The 26,694-nt window shown below is 42.4% G+C and overlaps 1 protein-coding gene across 2 annotated transcripts in view; it reads right to left on the reverse strand.

Moving 5' to 3' along the window:
• The window catches only part of PTCD2 (pentatricopeptide repeat domain 2), a 256,012-nt gene that overhangs the window by 105,131 nt on the left and 124,187 nt on the right, over positions 1-26,694 (reverse strand). For both annotated transcript variants that reach the window (XM_069224151.1, XM_069224144.1), the window contains exons 5-6: positions 16,264-16,342; positions 1,159-1,250 (exon numbers count right to left, since the gene is read on the reverse strand). In XM_069224151.1, the coding sequence (XP_069080252.1) occupies positions 1,159-1,250; positions 16,264-16,342 (171 nt within the window). The remainder of the gene's footprint in view (positions 1-1,158; positions 1,251-16,263; positions 16,343-26,694) is intronic.

Raw genomic sequence — 26,694 nt, forward strand, 5'->3', positions numbered from 1 at the left:
AGTAGGTAAAAATTCCCAACCAACATAACTTGAGTTTTTTCATAATTGAGTTTAAGCTTGCTGTCTGGCATCTAACTGGTGACATCTGAAAGGCAGGACGATAGAGTGGCTTGATCAGAGTTCGCATTAGTAGAGAAGGAGTAAACCAACTGAGTGTCATCAGCATAAGATATTAAGGATAGACCATAGGGTTCCACAATCTTGGCCAATGGAGACATATAATTATTAAAAAGGGTAGTGCACAGGGAGGAACACTGAGGAACCCCACAAGTAAAGGGAAAAATATTGGAAAAGAATGACCTATCCAAGACTTGGAAAGACCTGTTTTCCAAAAAAAGAAGAGAACCATTTAAAGGTAATGCCCTCAAATCCTGCTTGGGTGATTCTTTGAAGTAGGATTTTGTTATCCACCGTATCAAACGCGGCGCTCAAATGTAATAGAATGATTGCTTCGTAAACGCTCGCATCTAGACGTTGTTGAGTGTCTTCGGTCATAGCCAAGAGGGCAGTTTCAGTGCTATGTTGTGGTCTGAAGCCCATTTGGGTGGGATGAAGAAGCTTATGTTCTTCCAGGAAGCCTGTTACTTGGTTATTGACATTTTTCAATTATTTTCGATGCTATGGGAAGAGGAGTAATAGGTCTATAATAGCTAGGTAAAGATGCATCCAGCATAGGTTTTTTCAATAAAGGTTTGATAACCGCATGTTTCCAATTTTGCGGTAACTTACCAGCTGTGAGAGATTCATTAAGAATATTAGTTAGGTCAGGCACTATAACCTTTGCACCTAGGGCTAGTATAAACGGAGGGGCAGGGTCCAGAGGAGGTCCTGATTTTATATTTGACAGATAATTTCCAAGTAATTCTCCAGTCAGAGGCTGAAAGACAGAGAGTGGGTCTAATAGGATGATATTCATCTTGAGATGTCAATTTAAGCTCCTTAGAGGAGTTGTTAGAAAGGTTGCCTAAATGTGTAGGATTTTCTTTTGGAAGAAACACGCCAGATTCTTATTATGTTCTTTAGATGCTCCCGTTAAATTAGCTATCTTAATTGGTATTTACACAACACAAATTTGGAAACTTTTGGTAAAATAAATCACTATAAATTTTGACTTTCCAAACCATTTGACTTGTGTTTTGTGAGTAGACCATCACTTACTAGCTTGTAGCAGATTGCAAATCCAAGTATGTATGTTTCTCTGCTGAATTTTATTTTCTGCCTCCTCATTTCCAGCAGCACCTCCAAAGCACCTGAACAGAGAAGAAGTATTAGTCATTGGGGCAATGCAATGGGCATGTTAATACTCTATTACTTCTATTGCAATCTAGTATACATAATCTTGCTGATTGTACCTCAAATTTAGTAACTGTAAAGGTAAATATTACTATTTACCTTACATCAAAAAATATGAAAAAAACTTAAACTATTGATGTTCATATCCACAAGTGCCATACTGTAGTATATTAAACTCTTCGTGGTCCTGAAATGAGGTGGGTAAATTTCCAGGCATTGAATTGTCTCAGTGGTCATTGCTTAAGCTGTATTCAATAGACTGACATTTACAGTCAAAAGGGCAAACCAATCCACTGAAGTAGTATATACTGGCCACACTACTCCATAGAACAGTAGTAATTATCTGACATAGGAGAAATGGTGATCCATCACAGGGTTTCCAGTTTGAAAATGACAGTGGCCACAACGATATTAAGTTGAGAAAGCGGAGAGATTTCTGTCAAAAAGGACAATCGGTTCCTAGACATTGAAAACGGGTTAAGGAAGCTCACAACAGAATAAAGCTTTTGCTAGAAAAAAGATTTTAGATTTGGAGCCATTAAGTTAGGCCAACTTATTGTGCATTGAAAGAATTTTCAAGTCTATTGCAGTGAATCGGTTATACCCTAGTAACATTTGCTACTAGAATGAGAGACATGTTAAAAAGTTGCAAATTAACAGAACCCTAGTGGATGCCACAGTGAAAAATGATATTACAGGCCAGGAAACACTAAGACCTAGAGTAGGCACAGTTAGAGGAGAAAGACTGGAATCACTTAAATACCTGGTTTCTCTCTAGAGGTTAGACTGAGAGCCTCTGAAGTAGCCTCAAATGCTGGCAGTGTCAAATATGGACTGAGATCTCTAGCAGAACGAGAGATACCAAGCCATTGTATTTTCAGCTAGACATCATGAATTAGTGGGGTTTGAATGCCTCTACTAGGGTACAATGCAGATGTTTAAGATTCAAAGATCCTGTTGCAGGTGCACAGGGGCACATTTCTTTAAGATCTCGGAATGTTCTTTTAGACAGTATATGATAATGGATTTTACTGGTGGTGGAACACTACTCGTGGGGAGGGAAGAGTTGACTTTCTCATAAATGTCTCAAGGAAGTATCTCCACATGATTAGGGAAGTACGATTGTAGCCTGTAAATAATCAGAGCCAGATTAGAGGAAAGTTCAGGAATTTTGGGTTGGGACTTGTGCTGTCATGGAAGCTGGACTTGAGGGTGGAATGGAGTCTTCGAAGAGAGGACAATTTAGTCTTTGAAGGGAGTTACACTACAGGGCATTTCACATCCCCCTCCCCTGCGTTGGGGCAATGGGGCCTAGTTGGAACAAGTAGTAGTAGGGGGAGGGGGTAACTGTCTTGAACCACGTTCAGTAGAAACCAGCACTTCTATATTCCCCATATTCAGCCATGTACAAATCTATATGATTAACAAACATTTTTTTTCAAACTCAATCAAAAGCTTTGTAAAGTTAACTGCCTTCTTTTAGAGTTATGGATATTCCTTTTGAAACTCATATTTACATGATGAATACCTGCCTAGGTCTCGTTGGTCCCTCACATTTACCACAGGAAAACCACCCAAACCAAAATTCTGGGCATGGCATTTCCAACTACACTATTTTTTTCTAAAAAGTATCAGTTTAGAAAAAAACTCTTATAACTATATCCAATTAATGCTACCAGTACTGAAATGTTAAGCGATATGTGCTGTCATACGATTACCGCAAATCTGATCCTATAAGGTGTCACAGCTTAAGCCAGAGATCCCAATTCATTACTCACTTGTATATTTAAAAGACCACGGGAGAAGAAGATTGTGGGGAAAAAGGCAAAGAAGAGAACACATACACCACTAACAAGTTCATTAGCAACCCAAAGTGCCCCATAGTAGGCAGGAATGACGCCAATAAGAGCGGTACTTAAACAGAACAAAGAAGATTAACATCAAGTATTAAGACTGTTGCGGTGAACCTATAAGGGTGGATAATAAGGAAACAGACTACAGTTCCACTGCCTTACTCACCACTTTATCACCATAAAATACTTGCCTCCCTTCAACTTCTGGGAAAATCTTGATTTATTTTATTGTTATAGCACTTTCAATAGCGCTAATTACATTAAACACACAAGACATTAAACTGACGAGGTTTGGGATTCTTCCACGTTTTAAGCAATTATACGATAGGCCACTACCTTTCCCAGGCACAAGATTACTTGGATAATTATTGGGGAGTCAGCAGATCGCCCTTTGGCCCCGAATGGACTCACAACAAGATCACATTATCTGCTCTCCAGTGATATCTGTTAGCGTTCTGCTGATCTGTGACAAGAATGAGAATAATACTGGACACAAATAAAAACGTGCAGGATCTGGTTCCTGCACATGCATTGGTGCACAGCATGAAGATCTTGACAGTTTTTTAACTATCTAATATAAATGATCCATCATAAAAACTGTCAGCAATATTGTACACAAGAAACGGTTCCATCAATCAGAAACACAACTTTGATCCATAGTTCGTTTTTAATACTAATGTCTTTGGAATGCCATCAACCTATTACTTTCTGGGTCCAATCTGTCTCCCTGTAGTGCAATTTTTGATATATTCGTGTAACATGAGAGCAATGTTCAGAAGAATATATTGCTCTAAACTTAATTTTTCCCATGAACCACAGATCTTTAAGGCTGGTGAAAAACATGTTTAGCCTACATTATAGTAATAATGAAAATTAATTGCATCTCTCTTCCCTTAGCTGAAGTCTCCATTTAATCTAACACATCTGTAACCAAAAAATTGTGTCTGGAATCTGTATTGAGTTGAGATACGTAACACTGTCTACAAATGACATTTTAGTTTTTAAAAATGTCTACCATGCCAAAGATGTACAAGATCCTGCACTATTCTTAACTTACTTTTTTATTTCACTTTTAAATTTAATTAATTAAAAAAAGCCATGGGTGAACTAGGGAAAATAACTTCTGTGAAGAAGGTGAAATGTCCATAGTCACATTTATATGGTCCAAACAAATAGTAAGTATCTAGCAATTAGGCCACCCGTAGTAATACTCAAAGTTTGAACGGCTCAGGCCCGCTTTCTCTATGCTTTTATAGAGTATATCTGGCAAAACAAAACATCCCCAATCTACTTGTCTTCCTAATAAAAAAGAAAAAAAAGAAAAGAGTATGGAATACAAACTGGTAGTTGCTGAAACAGTAAATGCAATTTGGGCAGAATAATTATTTCAATATGTAGATAATGCAACCAATATTACTGATATCTCAGGATTCAGATTCAGATCCAATTGCTAATTAGCCTCTGCCCACTTACTTAGCTAAGTAGCCTGATAAATCTGTTGCGTTTTTTTGGGATATTGCATGCCAGGTTCTTTAATCCTTACTGACGTGAGACTCCCCTCCCTCCCCCAAGAACATTTCAACATCAGGGCATATTAGGTAACTCAGCGGCCGCTTTTTCCCTTGGATACAGCACTGCGGTAGGGCCCGTTTAATTTCTCCCCAGCCACCTGTGTACCCTTACAGAGTATGTTTCCTCTACAACACACACACACACACACACACACACACACACACACACACACACACACACACACACACACACACACACACACACACACACACACACACACACACACACACACACACACACACACACACACACACACACACACACACACACACACACACACACACACACACACACACACACACACACACACACACACACACACACACACACACACACACACCCCTTCATCTCTTCTGAGGCGCCTTGAATTTCGGCACAATCCACACTGCAGCATCGAGTGCCCCTTAACAGCGAAGACCATCAGCTGGCCTTGGTCAGCAAGTGCAGTGACCGCTCACCACTGTGGGTGTAATTCTGTTGCAGAATGACTCAAACATATTATGCCAACTGAGGACAATCCCGTGAGCACCCCATATCACAGGTGCACCCCACCAGAGGTCGGCACAAAATATAAGACACCCCACATTGAATTGCAGATCCTGCCCCATAAGACACTCTGACCCCAAGCTGTCAACACTCCTGGACTGGGGTGGCAAACCTTCCCTCGGTGGTATGGTCCCAATGTTGGAGAACACACTGAGGGCCTCATTATGAGTTTGGAGGGTAGAAGAGGCGGTTGTTGTTATCATCCTTGAGCCCTGCCTATTGTTAAGAATCCTGATAACCCAGCGTGGGCGCTAGACTCAGTACTCAGTGCGCTGACACACTAGCCAAAACAATACCCTGTACAATGGGGAAAGACAAGTCACTGACAGCTCACGTGACAAACTCAGTCATGCAATACACCACCCCGCGCCAACATAGGCAAAGAATTACAAGGCAGTCAGGGACAAACAATGTTGAAAATGTCCTGGGAAGTAACCTGGAACCGACCAGATCAGAGCTACTGGCAGCCATACAAGGATCCCGCACCTCCCTTGAAAAAAAAATCGAGGCAGTTTCCATAGATGTAAACCTCCTCAGAACAAGTTTACGGAAGGATGCCAAAAAAGTAAAACCTGCTGAAAGCAACATGTCCGAACTGCAAGGGGAAGTTGCAGTCCTACAACTCCACATGACCCAAATGTCCCAATCACGGCAGACTTGGAGCAACGGGCTGGGGGTGCAGAGGGCCACTCCTGTGGAAGCAATATTTGTATCCTAGGATTTCCAGAAAGAACAGAAGGATCCTCCACAGAGCAATTCCTTCAGAACTGGGTGCACATTGACCTTAAGCCAAAGGGTCTATCCGAACTGTTCGTACTGGAGAGAGCACACAGAGCTCTCGTGTCTCCTCTGTGACCGGGGGCGCCTCTACAGGTGATTATCACCATGATCTTAAATTACTGTGATAGACACTGTATCCTCCGTGTGGCACGGGAAAAGCAGATCCCTTTACCCGGCAATGCCAAAATCAACATTTACCCAGACTACATGAAGCAAGTTCAGGACCAATGAAGATGTTACTTATCTTCAGTAATGATTTATCTGGTAGAGACATATTCTAGTTGCAGATTCCTTACCTTAGAATTTTCCCTAGGTGTCAGACCGGATCTGGAGAGTTTTCTTCAAGCAGTACCCTTGCATGCCACCAGGCGGCGTTGGTTGACTCCGTGTTCGTCATTGGCTTCGTGGTCGCCATGATGACATCGGAGTTGTACATAGGCACCACCTTAGCACGGTGACATCAGTTTCTTTTCACAACTTTCCATGCCAAAGCGCAGAACCATGAATAACACGGATAATGGTGTTCCAGAGATTAGGCACTGAAAAGGGAATCCCTGTCCCTAGAAATAAGTTTGTAAGTGGGGAGGATGGGTGGGTCGTTAAGAAATCTGCAACCAGAATATGTCTCTGCTAGATAAATCGTTACCGAAGGTAAGTAACTCGCTCATCTGATAGAGACTTCTAGTTGCAGATTCCTTACCTTAGAATAGATAACCAAGCAATACCATCCTCGGTGGGGGGATGCGAACAAAGATCATACTAGAAAGTCCTGCGGACCGAAAGACCAAAGTAGCCGTCTCTGGGGACCTGACTGTCCAGCAGTGATGTTTTATGAACATGTGCAGGTATGCCCACGTTGCTGCCTGGCCGATGTCCAGGACAGGAACTCCGCGTGCTACTGCTGTGGAAGCAGAAGTTGCTCTTGTGGAGTGAGCGCACAAGCCCTCAGGGGGTTGCTTTTTTGCCAAAGCATAGCACATTTTGATGCTTCTACACTGCCTTCCCTTTCTTCACACCCACATTCCCAAAGAGTTGATAGTCCACCCAGAAATCTTTAGTACGATTGAGGTAGAACGCCAATGCTCTTTTTGGATCCAGACACTGGAGTCTCTACTCCTAATGAGAAGGATGTGGGGGTGCAAAAAAGTAGGCAAAGGCATGGATTGGCCTACATGAAAAGGAACAACAACCTTGGGAAGGAAGGAGGCCCTCGTATGAAGCACCACTTTGTCAGGGTAAACAGACAAAAATGGGGGGTTAGAAAAAGGAGCTTAAAGCTCGCACACTGCGAGCAGAGATGATGGCAACAAGAAATGCAGTTTTGACAGTAAGGAGCTGCAAGGGGCAATTGTGTAACGACTCAAAAGAGGCACACGTCAAGTAAGTGAGGACCATATTGAGGTTCTACTGAGGCATAATAAACGGAGTGGGAGGAAACAAATTGTTGAGTCCCTTACGGAATCTACCAACAATAGGAGATTTAAAAATGGAAGGTGGGTTTTGCAATCTAAGAAAGGCTGAGATAGCTGGTAAGTAACCTTTAAGGGGGCCCAAAGCAGAGCCCTCCTGGGATAAAGAAAGGATGAAAAAATAAACTTCAGCGAAAGGAGTAGAGAAAGGAATTAACACACTTGTTGGTACATCATGCCACAAATTTATGCGAATGACATGCGTATACTGTTTTGGTGGAAGGGTGCCTGGCTGCCAAGATAATATCACAGACTTCAGGCAAAAGGTTAAGAGGCTGCCAACTGTCGCTGCTCAATCTCCACACATGAAGACGAAGATTGGGCAGGTTCGGGTGGAGGACAGTCCCCTGTTGCTGCGACAGAAGATCCTCCGAAAGGGGAAGTCTGACTGGAGGATCTGTGGACATGCTCAGTAGCTCTGGATACCATACTCTAAATGCCCAGTCCGGGGTACAAGGATTACTCAGGCCCGGTCATTCTTGATCTTCTTTAGAACTGTGGACAGAAGTGCTATAGGTGGGAAGGTGTAAAGGAGGACCTCATCCCACCCAGATCTAACCAAGGCTCTCCCCACTGCTTGGGCTCATGGGTAGCGGGGGTGGCACAGTGGCTGGGAAAGGGTTGTGACAGGGAGCCCCTTCCGTGGCCACGAAAGGCCAAGGGACAGAGCTGTAGCCGGAGACTCCTTGAACCTCCCAAGCACTGAGTCCGCCTTGTCTCCGAAGAGACAGGTGCCATCAAAGCGCATGTCCATAAGGGATTGTTGGACATCCCCCGAAAAACCAGATGTCCTCAACCAGACGAGGCGCCTCAAAGCCACTGCTGACACAACCAGTCCACCCAGAGAGTCGGCCGTGCCCAGCCCACAGCGAATTGTGAACTTCGCTGCATCTCTTCCATCAGCAACAGCTTGAGAGATGATAGCCCGGGCTTCTTCCGAAACCTCCGGCAAGACTTGACAACCGTATACCACAATGAATGGGTATAGCCACCCAAAAGGCATGCAGTATTCACCGACTGCTATGCCAGACTGGAGGAAGAAAACATTCTTTCCAAGTTGGTGCAGTCTCTTTGACCAGCGGAGCAAAGGGGAATGTGCTAGAAGAAGAGGAAGCCTGACTCACAAGACTTTCAGGCCTCCGGTGTTGGGATAGGAATTTAGGGTCGTTCGGGGCAGGCCGATGGCGGGCGACTGTCCTGTACACAGGAGCCCCTGTGCTGAGTCTGGACCAAGTACCCATAAGGATATCAGTGAGGGCTTCATTGAATGGGAGTAGACGTTCCGAAGAGGAAGCCCCAGGCTGAAGCACCTCTGTCAGAAGATTAGTCCTGACCGCTACAGTCCAAGTATCCCCTATTAGCGAGGCATAGGAAGTGTCTAGGAATCCAGGGATCTCTAGAGGTAGCTGTTGATGAGCAGCCAAGGCTTTTATAGGAGACATGCAAAACGTAAGCAATACCACTACAGCCATACAGCACAGGTACTTTATTATAGTAACACAAATACTAAAATACTGTATAGGCAAAAACACACTAATATATATATTTGTATATATATATTAACATCCCAAATTAGCCACAGGAGCGGCGCGCACTGACTGCCGGTGCTAGTGTTGAGGATAGGCCATCTCCCCAAATTAATTGTTCAACCAAAAGAATCCATTTCACCTTTTTATTACCAAAAACATACGCGTTTCATCTAATACCACCACCTACGCATTTCGACTGCTGTCTTGATCACGGTGGTTTCGTTTGGTTAGATAAATGCTAAGTTATCACATATTTGAGGCATTGTGGGATTTGTTGTCCATAATCCTAGCATTAGTATACTATTCATTCAGATAGCGTCATGGAGTATACTTTTCTATGCAAGCACTTATAAGTTTGTTGTTTTTTTCAGCGCCACATTTTGTCAACTTTAAGTCCCATATTTCACACAGTGTTGTTCTCTTACATTCCATTTTTTCTGCAAAGTCCTCTAATGGCAGCTTCATAGAATACAATACATTGTTTACCAAAAGCGCTTGTAATGTCCTTATTTCCCATTTTGTTCTAACAAACTCCATGTTTCAAATGCTGTTACTTTTCGTGTCTAATGCTTATATCCTATTGATATTTCCTCATGTTTACCCACACTTGCCATCATTATCAGCTTGATCTAGATATTGTGGTGCTCAGCTCCCAGGCCCATAGCACTGATCCGTCCTTCAGTGTATGGGCTGCATCGATCAACCACGAGAACACGTAGAATGTAGAGATTCCAAAAAGCGCATTTGAAGCCGTAGCCATCCAGCTTTTCACAGTCTTCAAGTGTATAGTACACACGCAGGGGATAACTATCCCCCTTTCCTCTCCACAGCATACTGATCTTCCCCTCATGGCGCCCGGCGCTGCCGCTCATTATTAATTAACATCCCAAATTGGCCATAGGAGCGGTGCGCACTGACTGCCGGTGCTAGTGTTGAGGATAGGCCTTCTCCCCAAATTAATTGTTCAACCAACCTGTGCTGAGTCTGGACCAAGTACCCAGAAGGATATCAGTGAGGGCTTCATTGAATGGGAGTAGACGTTCCGAAGTGGAAGCCCCAGGCTGAAGCACCTCCGTCAGGAGATTAGTCCTGACTGCTACAGTCCAAGTATCCCCTATTAGTGAGGCATAGGAAGTGTCTAGGAATCCAGAGATCTCTAGAGGTACCTGTTGATGAGCACCCAAGGCTTTTATAGGAGACATGCAAAACGTAAGCAATACCACTACAGCCATACAGCACTTACATACATGAAAGAACCACACAGTGTTACAAAAATAAAGGTACTTTATTATAGTAACACAAATACAAAAATACTGTATACGCAAAAACACACTAATATATATATATATATATATATATATATATATATATATATATATATATATTTAGAAATCAGTAAAACGCATAAAAAGCAATAGGCATTAGTAAAATCAATAGCAAATAGTGAGGGCCCTGGGGGGGAACTAACCATATACTAAGGAAGTGGAATGTGAAAGGCAGTCTCCCATCCAAGGATGTAGAATCAGGAGAAGGGGGCTGGAGGGACTAGGAATCCCAAAAGGTAAGTACCAGGGTGACCCCCAGCGACCAGGAAAGAAGAGGTAAATACCTGGTCCCCCGGGGCACTGCGCGGGGCTGCCGCCTGCCTCGGGGGTGCCTCTGAGGAGCAGGACCCACTCAGGGCACGCGGCGGCCCTGCACCCGGGGGCAGTGCTGCAGGTTTGGAGTTACAATTATGTAGCTGGACTGTCCAGTACTCGGGTAAAATGGCTTCCCCGCACTTACGAAGTTCAGTGCAATGGAGCTGTAGCTCGTAGGGGCACCTCTGCTCATGCAGGGGTGCCCTCACACACAGGTAACTGCACCCTGCCCTATGGGCTAGGAAGGCCTAAAATAAAGTTGACTTACAGTGACCTGATGGCAGTGACCTGTAGTGAAAGGGTGCATGCACCTTTTCATGCAGGATGCAATGGCAGCCCTGCAGACATTTTGCATGGGCTCTCATGGGTGGCACAATACATTCTGCAGCCCATGTGGAACTGCTGCTGCCCTACTACTCTGGGTAGCAAAGTACCATATACTGGGGACTTATACTGGGTCACCAGTATGCCAATTGTGGGGTGTGTAACGTCTTAGACAACAAAAGTTAGTGCGAGAGAGCACAGTCACTGGGGTCCTGGTTAGCAGGATCCCGGTGAACACAGTCAAAACACACTGACAGCAGACAAAAAGTGGGGATAGCCATGCCATAAGAGGGTACTTTCCTACAGGGAATTTCGAGGCCAAGGACCTCAGATGCCCTACTGACCACCACTGAATAGGAGGCTCCCTCCGCCGTAGCCATGGTAAGAGGAGAAAGCATGCCCGCCTCTGGAGAACTATTCAGACCACTGTCTTCACCCAATTCCTATGCACAGTCCATGTTAGGTCATCCAGCTGGTATTCATAGGGGTCCAGCAACACCTCCAATCCCTCCTCATATTTGTACCCATAGGAAAAGGTCAGAATCCTACCTGGGGTGAGTAGGCTCCATCAAAGTCGAAAGCAGCATCGACCAACGCCATTCCAGGTCGTCGGGAATTAGGACTGGGTCAACCTCTATCGTGGGTACAACGAACGTCAAGAGTGATGACGACATAGCAAGCGCTGAGGAAGATTGCAATGGCACGACCAGAGTCGACATGGATTCGATAGCGGATCTGGAGGGGCCTTCGGAGGCCGAGGCTGAAGATGCTGGCGTGGAACCTGAAGTGCTCCTAGCCGAACCCCCAGGCCCAGACAGAGCCACAAGGGGGTCAGACTGCCCAAATATGAGACGTATGGCCTCATAGAACTCCTTTGGTTGGGCAGGGGTCGCACCGGCTCACAGAAAATCAGGGAGGCACAGAGCGGACCCAGAAGCAGGCTACTCGGATGGAGGCCTGGAGTGTCGATGCTCCTCCCATGCTGCATTGGCCGAGTGACAGAGTGAAGTCAAAGAATGGCTAACCTTCTTGTTATCAGGGTGACCCAAAGGCTTGGAAGAAGACGAGTGGTGGTGACTCTGTGAGCGGTCTCGAGACCTTCCTTTTAAGCGGGACCAGGAGTGATGCGGAGTTGAGCTCCTGGGCCATCGCGAGCTTTAGGGACCGCTCCCTCAAGGCCTTCGGATGCATAGCCCAGCACTCGGAGCACGTCTGCAGTTCGTGGTCGCACTCCAACACCATAAACAGACCCGGTGACAGCCCTCGCATGGTTTGAACCCAGTCTTCAGGGACATCCTTGACGCACCAAAAGTCACCAAAAAACATGACAAAAGTGTTGAAATCGATCAAAAAATCACAAGGTAGCTCTCTCTGGATCAGCGCGTAGCACGGAAAGAAAAGAACTGACGTCACCATGCCGCGGTGGCACCTATGTATGACCCGGACATCATCACGGCAACCATGATGTCAACGACAATCGTGGAGTCAACCAACACCACCTGACAGCACACAAGGGTAATGCTTGAAGAAAAATCTCTGGATCCAGTCCGATGCCTGGGGGAAATTTTAAGGTAAAAATCTGCAACTAGAAATCTCTATCAGATGTAAATCTTTTCTGTCAAACAGAAGTTGCAAGCCCTCAATCTTAGGTACCTGCTCCACTACCCAGCAAAACTCAAAGAGATACAACAGGGGAAAGCCCATACTTTTTTAACAAACAGAAGATGTTTGGGAATAGCTCGAGATAAGGTGTGAAGCTGCAGACTCCTTACAGGGTGCTAACTGCACCCGGGCGTGGGGGACACCACCCATAGAACTTCTGGTCGAAACCAAACAGGAACATTAGGCCCGAACAAACACCCTCTGGGACGCCGCAAAGTGACGATAAGTGATGACCTGGCACCATGCGGCTATGCACCATTGAATCACCAATCCTTAAACATAGTATAAGATCAACAAATGCAGTCAGAGGAAACTGACAAATATAACTCCAACCTGGTACTGGACTTTGTGCCAGACACAAGGGTTGCCCCAGAAGTGGGGACTGGGTGTGTCTGAACGGCATGAATGATGGTGAGTAATTGAGAAAAGGGAAGGTTGTCACAAGGTGAATGCAAGTACTTCTGTCCATGTTGTGAAACTGCAGGGGTTGGGTAGAAAAAAAGCAAGGGTCGCAGGTCCAAGGATTGTCCATCTCTATGGAGGCTGACCTGTATAGGGCGTCATGCTGGGAGTGGAGTCAGTGGCGCCGATTTTCTACACTTAGCATGGCACTGCACTTCAAGTTTATGACTTCTGGAGACAGGTAGTTGCTGACTTAACACAAACCACACACCTGAACATGGTCCTTTCTCCTCAGGGTTGCCTTTTAAGCAATGTCAAACAACCGGAAGGTAGGAAGATGAGGAGTTGTAAATTCTTATAACTAATGCTAACTCCTCAATCTTTGTGCTCAGCTTTTATAACACTATTTTCTATTTTTGTTTAAACTCTCAGAATAATCAATAAACAAGGCATGCAGTTATTAACCATAAAGAAACTCGTCAGAAATCAGTAATAAACGGGCAGTGTTTAGATTAATCGCAGAAATATATTCAAGCAAACTTGATTATCACTTTGAAGAACCGAATAATATCTCCTAAATGTGCATTCTATTAATCAAACATATTTACTCTTGATTGTTTGATTGATTGTAATGTTTAATTCAAAATGGGTAATTCCTAGAAGAGAAAAGACATAGGGGGTTATTACAACTTTGGAGGAGGTGTTAATCCGTCCCAAAAGTGACGGTAAAGTGACGGATATACCACCAGCCGTATTACGAGTTCCATAGGATATAATGGACTCGTAATACGGCTGGTGGTATATCCGTCACTTTGCCGTCACTTTTGGGACGGATTAACACCTCCTCCAAAGTTGTAATAACCCCCATAATATTCATGGAATAAGCCTTTCTGATTTTTTTTTTTTTTTTAACTAAGAGACAGCTTTGTCATCATGTGACCTTGTCTTTTTCTTTTCTAGCAAATAGTTATCTAATTTGATTCAGAGTAAGTTGCCGAGTAGATTGCAGGATTCTGCTGTTTCTCTATATTACCTATTGTTGCCTTTTTTGGAGGAGTCCAGAACAATTTTTCAGCCCACCAAATACCTTTTACTGGCAAAAAAAAAAAAAAACAGTGATCAAGTGTGAGGGTGAGAGCTTGATGTGTGTGTTTTATCTAATTTCTGATTCATAAGGATCTGGCTGATGCAAGATCCTACTAGGACTGTGGCATAATTTCCAGTTTAGCTAAAACAATAAAGAATATACAGGAGGGACAAAATCAAGCATCAAAGTGCATGCTGGCTTAATGATACAGATAAACTTAAAATACGTAACTATTAAAAAGAGAACTGGAGTAATACAGGGTAATTTTATGTATTACTAAACATAGACGCTTCTTGCTTTTTATCCTGGTTTTTATGTACGTGCTTGGTGAATACTACTACAGACCTTTTTAGGTCGAAGCGCAGCAGACAGTGCAGCTGTCAGGTTTGCCTACGACATCTTGGGGACATTTGTCAAGCTTCCTTGGGAATGCCTTCCACCCACTGCTTACCGTTGGCTTTGTGGTTTGCAACTCACATTTGCTTGCCTTCTATTTGCTGGCTTAATTTGTTTTAGGCTGTCCAACTTGAGATTGTCCCTTCCCTTGCCCAATCCTTATTTACTGTATTCTTCCACCAGCACAGGATTTCTGTACACAGGCCTTTAAATCTTTTTTCTTATATTATTGCACTTGCTGTGTGTTTAAAAACAGAGATCAGACGTCAAGCTCTCTCTTCCAGAAAGCTTGGTGTTTACTCTTCTATCTCTGAACTCAACGTGGGAGGATTTATGTGACTTATGGGTGAGAGCTTGAGGTAAGCAACATTTAAATGTTCCTAAATGAACTGTGCGGGTTATGTCTGAATATATCAAAATATATCATAATTAGAAAAGCACAAATGAAGTACATCTTTTGGTAATTCTAAGTGTGGTGGAATCAAAACAAATCAATACACTAGGTGATGACATTTCCACACATTATCGTTTGTGTGTGGTTTACTTTTATCAGTGAAACTGTATGTCGGTGCAATTGTAATGGTCATTTCAACTGAAGGCATGCTGTTTGTAACTGCAGTGCGCTACCACACCATGCATACTCCACTCCACTCCGCACCACGCCACTCCATACTGTGTCACTGCACTTTACTCCTCTAATCTATGCCAATGCACTCTACCCCAAACCACTCTACTATGCACCACTGTACTCTTTGCCAGTGCACTCTACACCACTCCATGCCAGTGCACGCTATGCCATTCCACCCTACACCACTCCAATCTACACTGTATTCTACTCAACGCCACTGTATTCTACTGTGCACCACCCCACTCTACTCTGAAACAATCTACTCAGCGCCAATCTACTCTGCACCACTGTACTCTACATTACTATGCTCTACTCTGCACCACTCTACATCACTGCATTCGTCACTGCTCTTTACACCACTCTACTCTGAACCACTATTCGCCACTGCACTCCACGGCAATGCATTCTACTATACACTACTGCACTCTTTCACCCCACTGATCTTTAACCATGATGAATAACTGCCACACTGGTGTACAACATGGATAAAACACATTGGCAAAGCCAAAAGCTTTATCATAGGTGAAACCTATTTGCTTTGCCAATGCTTGTCTTATTGACCTGTTGTCACCTGCAAAGAACCAACTTCAACACAGGAAAAAATCTGAATACTATCTTAATGATGCCAAAACACGCTTCTGAGTAAGGCCTAGCCTTTCTGTGCTGGCTAGGTCACTGCAGGACCTCAGTTGGCATCCATGTTCATCAGTGTGCCATCTTGAATTCAACTTCTTGCAGTACTCTTGTGGCGGCTGAAGTGGTTGAGTGAAACACCACTTAAGACTTAAAAATAATCAGACCCTCTCCTTGACTAATTCTGGATGGAAAAAAATTAAGTCTGCGTTGAACCATTATATTGGGCTTTTCTTTCAAGTTTCCAATCTAGCACTGACCCAAGAAACTTAGCATCAGCAGGTATATTTATGTATGTTCTAGCCATCATTCCCTATTGTATGGGCTCAATTCTCTCGCTACAAGTAATAATTGTTATTTTGAAACTTTTGGACTTTTCAGTTGTAACGAAAAGATAGCAAGGATTTCATTTAGTAACAAAGGTTATATAAGAATATTTAAGTACTCACTTTCATAATGACCTTTTGTAAATAACATGTCCATCAAAATGTTGAACGATGTACAGTCGCAAAAGAAACCAATCAAAGTCTGGGCTCAGATAAAAAGAAAAGAACAGATTTTAAGAGAAAAGGTAAAAAAAATGTTAATAAATGTACTTCGATTGATTTAATTTAAAAACGTCTTCCATCAAGCCCAGTGGGTTCCGACACAACTTGAATTATTAATAATTAAACACAACCATATGATTCATTTATCTATTTTGGTTCTGGAAATTCACACAATAATGCACTTTGTACTCTGTTTCAAACAAACATTAATCCATCTAAAATCTATGTGTCCTGCATATTTAACAAATCTCAGCAGTCTCCTCTTTTGTTTGCATCTGAGAGACTATATTAAATTCTGGCGAAGCTTGCAGGACATAATTACACAGCAACGTAAAATGTGACTCCATAACATTTAATTTACATCACGGAATAAGTGAAGATTTCTGGAAAATGAAAACTATCCCAGACAAGTATTGAATAGGAAATTAGAATTTTACTTCAGACATAATAATTGAGCCCCAAAAAAGAAAATAAATGTGGTAAATACAAATAAATAGTAAGAATGTAAAATATGGGCTTATTATCCTTACACATGAATTATTTTTGTAGCCATGTACTGCTTACCTGGGTAGCAGGTGAACTGCAATTAAAGTCAACATCCAGACTATGATTTCCAGTGGGAGAAAAGCTGGGGTCTTGCAATGGGTTCTCATGTAACAATTGTGCTCGCTGGTGTTGAGTTAGTTTGTTTAGTGCACACTGCAAACAGAATTACCTACGGCAGTTTCTTGACGGATAAGGGAACTAGGCAACACCATGACAACATGTTTTGCCAGGACCTCTGACTTAGGTTTGTTAATTCCTACATAGTGAACATGCACACATTTAATTTTGCAGGCTAGCAACTTCGAGACCCTGAATACGAAACTGTACTTGTAGCAATTTGGAGATCTTAATGCATTTGATTTAGATCAGTAGTTATTAACTATTTATCTTTTGTGAACCCCAAATGAATCATTAATGCAATTTGGGAACCCCAAATGAATCATTAATGGAAGGTGGAACCTCCGGTCTAAGCAACTTTGATGAACTGAATCGCAAAACAATACACAACCATTAATCAAATACACAAGTGATGAAATATGTTATTTAATTCACAAACAAATAAAAATAAAAATGTTGATTTTGGTGGGAAGGCTGGTGGTTTTCTAAATTTAATTTAGGCAACCCATCGTCCATACGATATTCTGTTTGGTGTACTTGCACTACTCCCACAAATCCATTGGAGGACGCCATCTTAATTTTTAGCATTCAACTCCAAATTCCTTCGCTTTTACAGAACATAAAAAAAAAATTGTAAATTACATTTTGCTTCTTTAGTTAGATACACTTTATTAATCTGTCAATATTATTTAATGGTATAAGCAGTCTTAGAACTCCTGAATACGTGTCGCAGACCCCCAAGGGTCTCCAGACCACAGGATAATAGACAGTTGTAGAAGAGAATGTCTAGTGGGCAGTTGATTAGAGAGGTCCACAAGGCAGAAGAGGTACTGCATCACTCTGCCCAAACGCAGACCATTTACGCTATTTTCAGTTAACTACCCCACGGAGGTCACAGCACAATCAACATCCTTTTTTATTTTCAGGAATAAATACGAAAAACAGAGTCTTGTTTCTGAAAAACAAATCCGTGTCCCTTAATCACATTCAAATTTCAGTCTGTGCTTGGAGCCTTTGTTTTCCTGGTCAAGTCGGTCGACCATGCGGGGGAAAAAAAAAATCAACATTGGAAGGACTACTCTAAACTGGGCAGACCTCCATGTACACTAAACAAAGCAGTCACTTGGGCAACCAGTTGTTATTAATGATTGCGTACTGACAGAGACGGCAGTGACTTCACCTACACACACTTATTGGTTCCCCCATCTGTAAATGGGGAGGAGGAACTGCGGATTTGGCCGCAAAGAAATCCTGCCGATTTGAGGCGTGTCTTTGTCAGCCAAAAAGGCTCATTCTGTATTCAAAACTGGCCAAAACACATGGTTTTCGGATGCTCATTTAACAAATTGGAACCCACAAAACAGGAAAATTGTTATAAAGAAATCATAGTTCTCTTTACTGTCAGTTTAATTGTAAAGTGTAAATGTATTTATATAGTACTTAGGGCTGCTGATCCGGCATTGAAGCTCTTCTTCCAGTGATTAGCAAACTACTCCCGTACCCAAGATTAGTAGTTAGTACGATTTTCTTGTTTTGCTTTTCCTTGTGAATTAGGTTTTGTTTGGACTGTACAGGGAGTGCAGAATTATTAGGCAAATTAGTATTTTGACCACATCATCCTCTTTATGCATGTTGTCTTACTCCAAGCTGTATAGGCTCGAAAGCCTACTACCAATTAAGCATATTAGGTGATGTGCATCTCTGTAATGAGAAGGGGTGTGGTCTAATGACATCAACACCCTATATCAGGTGTGCATAATTATTAGGCAACTTCCTTTCCTTTGGCAAAATGGGTCAAAAGAAGGACTTGACAGGCTCAGAAAAGTCAAAAATAGTGAGCTATCTTGCAGAGGGATGCAGCACTCTTAAAATTGCAAAGCTTCTGAAGCGTGATCATCGAACAATCAAGCGTTTCATTCAAAATAGTCAACAGGGTCGCAAGAAGCGTGTGGAAAAACCAAGGCGCAAAATAACTGCCCATGAACTGAGAAAAGTCAAGCGTGCAGCTGCCACAATGCCACTTGCCACCAGTTTGGCCATATTTCAGAGCTGCAACATCACTGGAGTGCCCAAAAGCACAAGGTGTGCAATACTCAGAGACATGGCCAAGGTAAGAAAGGCTGAAAGACGACCACCACTGAACAAGACACACAAGCTGAAACGTCAAGACTGGGCCAAGAAATATCTCAAGACTGATTTTTCTAAGGTTTTATGGACTGATGAAATGAGAGTGAGTCTTGATGGGCCAGATGGATGGGCCCGTGGCTGGATTGGTAAAGGGCAGAGAGCTCCAGTCCGACTCAGACGCCAGCAAGGTGGAGGTGGAGTACTGGTTTGGGCTGGTATCATCAAAGATGAGCTTGTGGGGCCTTTTCGGGTTGAGGATGGAGTCAAGCTCAACTCCCAGTCCTACTGCCAGTTCCTGGAAGACACCTTCTTCAAGCAGTGGTACAGGAAGAAGTCTGCATCCTTCAAGAAAAACATGATTTTCATGCAGGACAATGCTCCATCACACGCGTCCAAGTACTCCACAGAGTGGCTGGCAAGAAAGGGTATAAAAGAAGGAAATCTAATGACATGGCCTCCTTGTTCACCTGATCTGAACCCCATTGAGAACCTGTGGTCCATCATCAAATGTGAGATTTACAAGGAGGGAAAACAGTACACCTCTCTGAACAGTGTCTGGGAGGCTGTGGTTGCTGCTGCACGCAATGTTGATGGTGAACAGATCAAAACACTGACAGAATCCATGGATGGCAGGCTTTTGAGTGTCCTTGCAAAGAAAGGTGGCTATATTGGTCACTGATTTGTTTTTGTTTTGTTTTTGAATGTCAGAAATGTATATTTGTGAATGTTGAGATGTTATATTGGTTTCACTGGTAATAATAAATAATTGAAATGGGTATATATTTTTTTTTGTTGAGTTGCCTAATAATTATGCACAGTAATAGTCACCTGCACACACAGATATCCCCCTAACATAGCTAAAACTAAAAACAAACTAAAAACTACTTCCAAAAATATTCAGCTTTGATATTAATGAGTTTTTTGGGTTCATTGAGAACATGGTTGTTGTTCAATAATAAAATTAATCCTCAAAAATACAACTTGCCTAATAATTCTGCACTCCCTGTACTCTTGGTTTCTTGTGTGTTTAGTAGAGTTTGGGGTAGGGATGGAATGACAGGAGTGGACTTGAGAAGAGGAAACAGTGAGTTGCTTTTGTAAGTAATGGTCGTGTGTGCCCGTTAGTTATGTGGCATGACTAAAAAGGAGGGATGGAAGACTGAGAAGGATGTTTGGGAGTTAACAGTACTCAGAAGGTTTGGGATGAGTCAGAGGGAATAGTGATGGGAATGGATTTTCCGTAATAGCTAAATGCAGATATTTTATGCATATCTACACGTCACTGAAAAAAATCAAAGGTTAAAGTAACATTATAGGTAGGTGAGATCTCCAGGAACAATGTAGATTTAAAAAAAAAAAAAAAACTGAAATTCACCAGTTATAGTTATCTCAAGTAAATATAACTCATGCCCCAAGATGACTATTTAACGCACACCTCCACCATGCAGTTTTCTTACCACTAATTTCATAGCATATGTTGAAGTGATATTATCTATGATGTCATATATGATGTAATGAGTGATGTAATACGTGGGGTAATTAACAGTATATTGCGAGGGCGCAAGTCATAGTTACCTTAGGGTATGGGCCACCCCCTTTTAATTAAAGTAAGGGCCCAGTGGGATGGGGGTCCCCAGGGCTTTTTTTTTTTTTTTTTTTTTTTTTTACAGCTTAGGGAAGGGGACACGCAGACCTCTCCCCCTTTTATCCACATTTTGGCCCCCTGGGGTGTGGTCCCCAGGAACTATTGTAGGCCCAAGAATGGGGCTGCATGGCCTCCATGGCCTTTAATAAACTTCAACTCTGTGGATCCCACCACAACGTGAAATATACAATTTGTTCGAGCATTAATTGCTCAAAATTTACTCAAATGATTTCATGGGTTTACATCAAACCACAAAAAGCACTGCTTCTGGACAATAATCTAGCTTCCTGCCAAATTTAGTGTAAAAACCATTCAGTGGATTGGGCTGTAGCCGTTTCTAAAATTCCTATAGAAAATGCATTTTGGGTCCCCACTCCCTTTTTAGACGGCCCCCGCCTGATGGCTCACCCCAAAACTTTTAATTCGTAAACTAGTCATTTTTGTAAAGTTTTGTGGAGATTCGTCAATCTGTGCCAAAGTTATTAGCAACATAAAAAAGGTATTTCTTTTGGGAATACGATCCTAACCTTAACTGTTCAAGGTCGCCAAAGGGTAATTTCTTTTACATACATACATATAATATATATATTTATATACACACACATATACACACACTTAAAAAAAACAAAGGTTGCAGGGACCTTAAAGTAAGGCTCAAATTTTAATCGTACGAACCATAGAAATTCATCTGTTTTAGTTACAGTTATCTCAAGAAACTATATAACTTGTGCCCTAAGGTAACTACAACTTACGCCCTCCCCATGCACTGCTAATTATCCAACAAATTAAGGCACTCATGGCATCTTTGATATCATCATTGTTAATATAAATGTAATATTTGAAGTAACATTTTTGACGAAAAACCTCCGCATGGCGGGGGCGCAAGGTACAGTTACTTTAGGGCATGAGTTATAGTTACTTGAGATAACTAACTATAACAGGTGAATTTCTATGGTTTTGTACATTTAAAATGTGAGCCTAACTATAACGTTCCTGTAACCTTTGATTTTTAAGTTAATTTCAAAGTTTTTATAACGTAAAGTAATTTTCATTACTAAATGTTAATGCAACCTTGTTCGTGTGCATTCTGTGGCCAACCCCCTATAACCACCCAACCCCACGCTTCGCAAGGTCTCTGGCCATGCGCAGCGGGAGTTGGCCGCAGGTCCGTGAGGCCCCTCTCCCCCAGCTAATTTCTGCCCTGGAAACCCCATCTCTTGGGCCCGGCCTTCAAAAAAACTTTTTTTGTTGGAGGAGAGGAGGCATGCAGCCCCCCTCCCTGCCTGATTTTAGGCTTGGGGACCCCATCCCCATGGGCCCGGCGTTAATATATGTATTTTTTTTAGGAGGGGGTCCACGTGGAGCTCCACCCCAGCTGATTTTGCCCCCAGGGACACCATCCCCAGGACCCGGCATTATTATAATTTTTTTATGGGGGCGGGGGGGGGAGTGCAGCCCCCTTCCCCAGGCTGATCTTGTCCCCGGGAATCCCAACCACCAAGGCCTGGCCATGTCACCTGGGTGCCCCCCAAGGCACCTAGTCACCACAACTGGGGACCGCAGGGTTAACCTGAAGGCCCCGTGGTCCCAGCCAGCTCTCCGCTTCCAGGGGGAGCATGCATTGCTGTCACAGACAGGAAGCTGCTAAACATGCAGCTCCCTGTCTGCAAGAGCAATCATTTCCTCTGTTTCCCTGCCTGCATCTCTTAAGGCAGGGAAACCTCTGCTTCCAGCAAGTGAGAGCTGTTTGACAGCTCTCACTTGCTGGAACAGAAGTGTTTGCTCTGACATGGCGGGAGCAGTCTAAGCTCCAGTCAAGCCAGAGCAAACAGCTATGTCCTGGCACCCCGAGACATAGCAGGAACCAGCCCTGGGTGGTGGCGGTCCCCAGGGCCATTATTGTCTTCACAAGGGGGCCGCCTGGCCCCCTCTAAAATTTCAATTAGCCCCGTGGAGGTAGTGATCTCCAGGGCCAGGGGTCCGAAACGGACCACTTATCTTGGTTAAATTTAGCCCTAAGGAGGTGGCGCTCCCTAGGGTGGCAGGGGCTGGCGCCCGCCCCACATTTAGTGGAATATTAGCCCTGGTTGGGTTGCGGTCCCAGGGGCACCACCCTGCATTTCACTTGCCATGAGCCCTTGCAGGTGGCAGTCGCCAGGGCAGCAGAGTGGACAGTTGACCCCACCCCCCACATTTCATTGGACATTAGCCCTGGGAAGGTGGCGGTAGCTTGGGCTGCAGTGGGGCCAAGTGCCCCCCGCATTTCATCACACATTAGCCCTGGGGAGGTAGTGGACCACAGGGATGCGGGGGAGGAGGGGCAGCCTTCTGCATTTCATCACACATTAGCCCCAGAGAAGTGGTGGTCCTCGATGCTGCAGGGGGGGGCAGGTGGCCCCCCTTCCATATTTCATCACACATTAGCCCTGGGGAGGTGGTGGTCACTGGGGTGGGCTACCCACCCCTCAACCCCCCCCTAATTCAAAACTGTAATGCACCCAGTCTCTGGCTTACCCGAGAGCTGTTTACAAAATAATCACGAGAGCCCGCACTTTAAAAAAAAATAAAAAAAAAATATGTTGCTGAATCTACTGCAACATTTAAAAAATGTTTTTTTGCTCTGGAGGGGTCTAGCATCAGAGGGTCATACTGTCTCTACCCTGACCCCTTTTCTTTTTTACATTTGTTTTTCTGAGACTGGGCTGAAGCTGAGTTCCAACATGGCTACCAACACTTCCTTGTTGAAGTGATGGCAGCCAATCAGATCTCAGTACGAGATCAGGAGGGTTTGCGGAGCCTTCACATCCCTTTATATACAAATTTGGATTTCCTTTAATTTCTCAAAAGCTACAGAATGGATTGACACCAAATATCAAAAAGGTTGCCTTCTGGACCAAGATCTAACTTTCTGCCAACTTTTGTGTAATTCCGTCCAGTGGTTTGGGCCCTATTGCTGTTCAAAAGCCCAATGGAAAAATGCATGGGGAAAAAGAGCTTTGGGACGTCCCCTTTTTTCTCAGCCCACTCTTGACGGGTCACCCTGAAGCTTTCCAGACAGTCACTGAAGTGAGTATTATATAATTTTGTTAAGATTAATCAAGCTGCGCCAAGGTTATTGGCAAACCAAAAAAAATGTTTTTTATAGAAACTAGTTCCTAACTATAACTACCTAGTGGTGACTGCCACAAGGTTATATAGTAAAATACATATATTAACTGAAAAAAAAAACCAAAGATTAAAGTAACATTATATTGAAAATGTCAGTGATACAATTAACGTTTTGAACTAACCAGAGAATTTCACGAGTTAGAGCCATGGACTGCTAGTGGCTTCACATATGACATCATGGGGTGCCAATTATAGTTAACTGGTCAATTTCTGTATATATATATATATATATATATATATTTTTCCTTTTTCTTTTTTTTTTTAGTAGTAGACAGTATGAATTCCGAGGGTGCTGGGCAGGGGGAGCCCAAGCACTGCCCACGAAATAGCCATGGCCCCAAGCACTGCCTTTCCACCAGACGTTTCATGCAGGGCCCCCACCATGAAAAGCCTAGCAGAAAGGGGACTCGTGATCAGCACAGTGGCGCTGAACTCCGGGCCGCCGTGGCTGACCACGACCACCCCGTCGGGAACCATCTTCCTGGTGGTGGACTCTTGGCGGTCCAACCACCAGGGTCATGATCTGGCAGTCAGACCACCAGCAGTGCGGTGATCTGACGCCAATGTGACTCTGGCAGTCTTAAGACGGCCAGACTCGTAATGAGGCCCTAAGTCCCTCAAGTCCTGCAATGGCTGCCATCAACATTTTTCTCATGTTCCTGGCAGCCAATCAGAGTGATCGTTCTTGCAGAAATCTGACTCCCACAGGAGTGAGATGGCCCAAGGGAATAAAGGTCTATGGGCCAATCAGAATGCTATATTTTTAAACTGGTGCCCCAGCAAGAGTCTCTGAGACTGTTGTGAGCCCAACTGACAAAATATACAAAAAAAATGTTACCCCTAATTTCTCAAAAACAGATTTACATCAAATCACAAAAGCAGCACACACTTTGGACCATCATCTAGCTTCCTGTCGAATTTGGTGTAATTCCATTGAGCAGTTTTTGCTATAGTCTGTCTTAAAGAAGGCTATGGAAAATGCAGGGGGAATTTGCGATTTGGGACACCCACTTGACAGATCACCACAAAAACTTGCCATGCACAAACTATTCAAGAAATAGCACCTTTTTCGAAAGTTTCGTGGAGATTCACCCAATGGTGCCAAAGTTATTAGTATAAGAAAAAACGCTTTTCCTATGGAAGGGCAGACCTAACTATAAAATGGCGACCGCCAATAGGTGTGTGTGTGTGTGTATAGTATGTATATATATATATATATATATATATATATATATATATATATATATATACCCTCCTTTCACAGACTTAAGAAGGCAGAACAGCTCAGCACACCATGCAGTATTTTTTTTAATTTTCATTTCATACATTGAAACAAAGTGCAATTGTGTGATAATGACCTTTTTTTTTTTTTTTTTTTTAACCATGAAGGATTTTTTTTACATTTTCATTTCATCCACTGAAACAAAAGGCAATAATGACCAATGCGCTTCAGCCAGAGCCTGACCCACATGTACAGAGAGTCTTTTTTAAAGGGACAAACCCTCATCCCACCACCATTTAAAAAAGATCAACTAGACCGCTAAATTACATCCCACCATTTTTTGGTTCACTGACAAAATATTGAAAACCTAAATATCGTGATCAGAAATATTGTGATACAAGAATATTGTGCACAAAAAATATCATTTTTCATTAATATCTAAACAAAATTATAAAAATATTGCCTTTTAAACTATATATATATTTTTTTAAAGTCAACATTAAAAATATTACCATGTAACAACAATATAAATTAAATATTATATATATATATATAAATATATACTTATTTAAACAAACATCTATATGTTTAATTACACAAGGTAAAACTATTAACAATCATTTTAATTTATATTATAATTTAATATTTTTTTAAAGTAATAAGATATATATATATATATACACACACACACACACACAAAATGAAAACGTAACAAATACTTTAGAAAAAAATTAAAAACATACTAATTTAATTACACATAAAAAACATTTTTTTTTTTAATTTACTGAAAATATATTACATACTACATACATTACTAATTAAAAAATATAATTTAAAATACACAGAAGCATAATATAGTTTGAAACAATATAAAAATATAAACATTTCTAGGAATATTACATATCATATTCCCACTTCACTCAGTGCAACAGTAGGGAAAGTGTTGGACTCAGGAGGGGTAAAATTTACTAATCCCACTCCAGTATGTACAACCGTAGAGAAAGCATTGGACTGAGGACGGGTGAAATGTAATATTCCCACTCCACTCTGTGCAACAGTAGGGAAAGCACTGGACTCAGGAGGGGTAAACTTTACTATTTCCACTCCAAATGGTGCAACAGTAGGGAAAGCACTGGACTCAAGAGGGGTAAAATTTACTATTCCCACTCCAGTCTGTGCGACAGACGGGGAAGGACTTCACTTTAAACATACCTTATTTTAATACACGTTTTCATACAATTATAGAGCTATTAACAAAAAATATATACATTTAAAAACAATTAAATAATAACAAATTTAAAAATGCTATTTAATAATTATTTTATTAAAATCCCACACTATAGTCGCACATTAAACATACATATAAATTCAAAATTCTAATATTGACAATTTATATAATAAAGTAATTAGTTAATTATAGATACATGATTTAGAAATAATTATAACTTAATTAACTTCCCACCTTAAACCCCTACAAATCAAACAACCTGCACCCAAAATGTAAATA

The sequence above is a fragment of the Pleurodeles waltl genome, chromosome 1_1 (assembly GCF_031143425.1).
Source record: "Pleurodeles waltl isolate 20211129_DDA chromosome 1_1, aPleWal1.hap1.20221129, whole genome shotgun sequence".
Classification (NCBI taxonomy): domain Eukaryota; kingdom Metazoa; phylum Chordata; class Amphibia; order Caudata; family Salamandridae; genus Pleurodeles; species Pleurodeles waltl.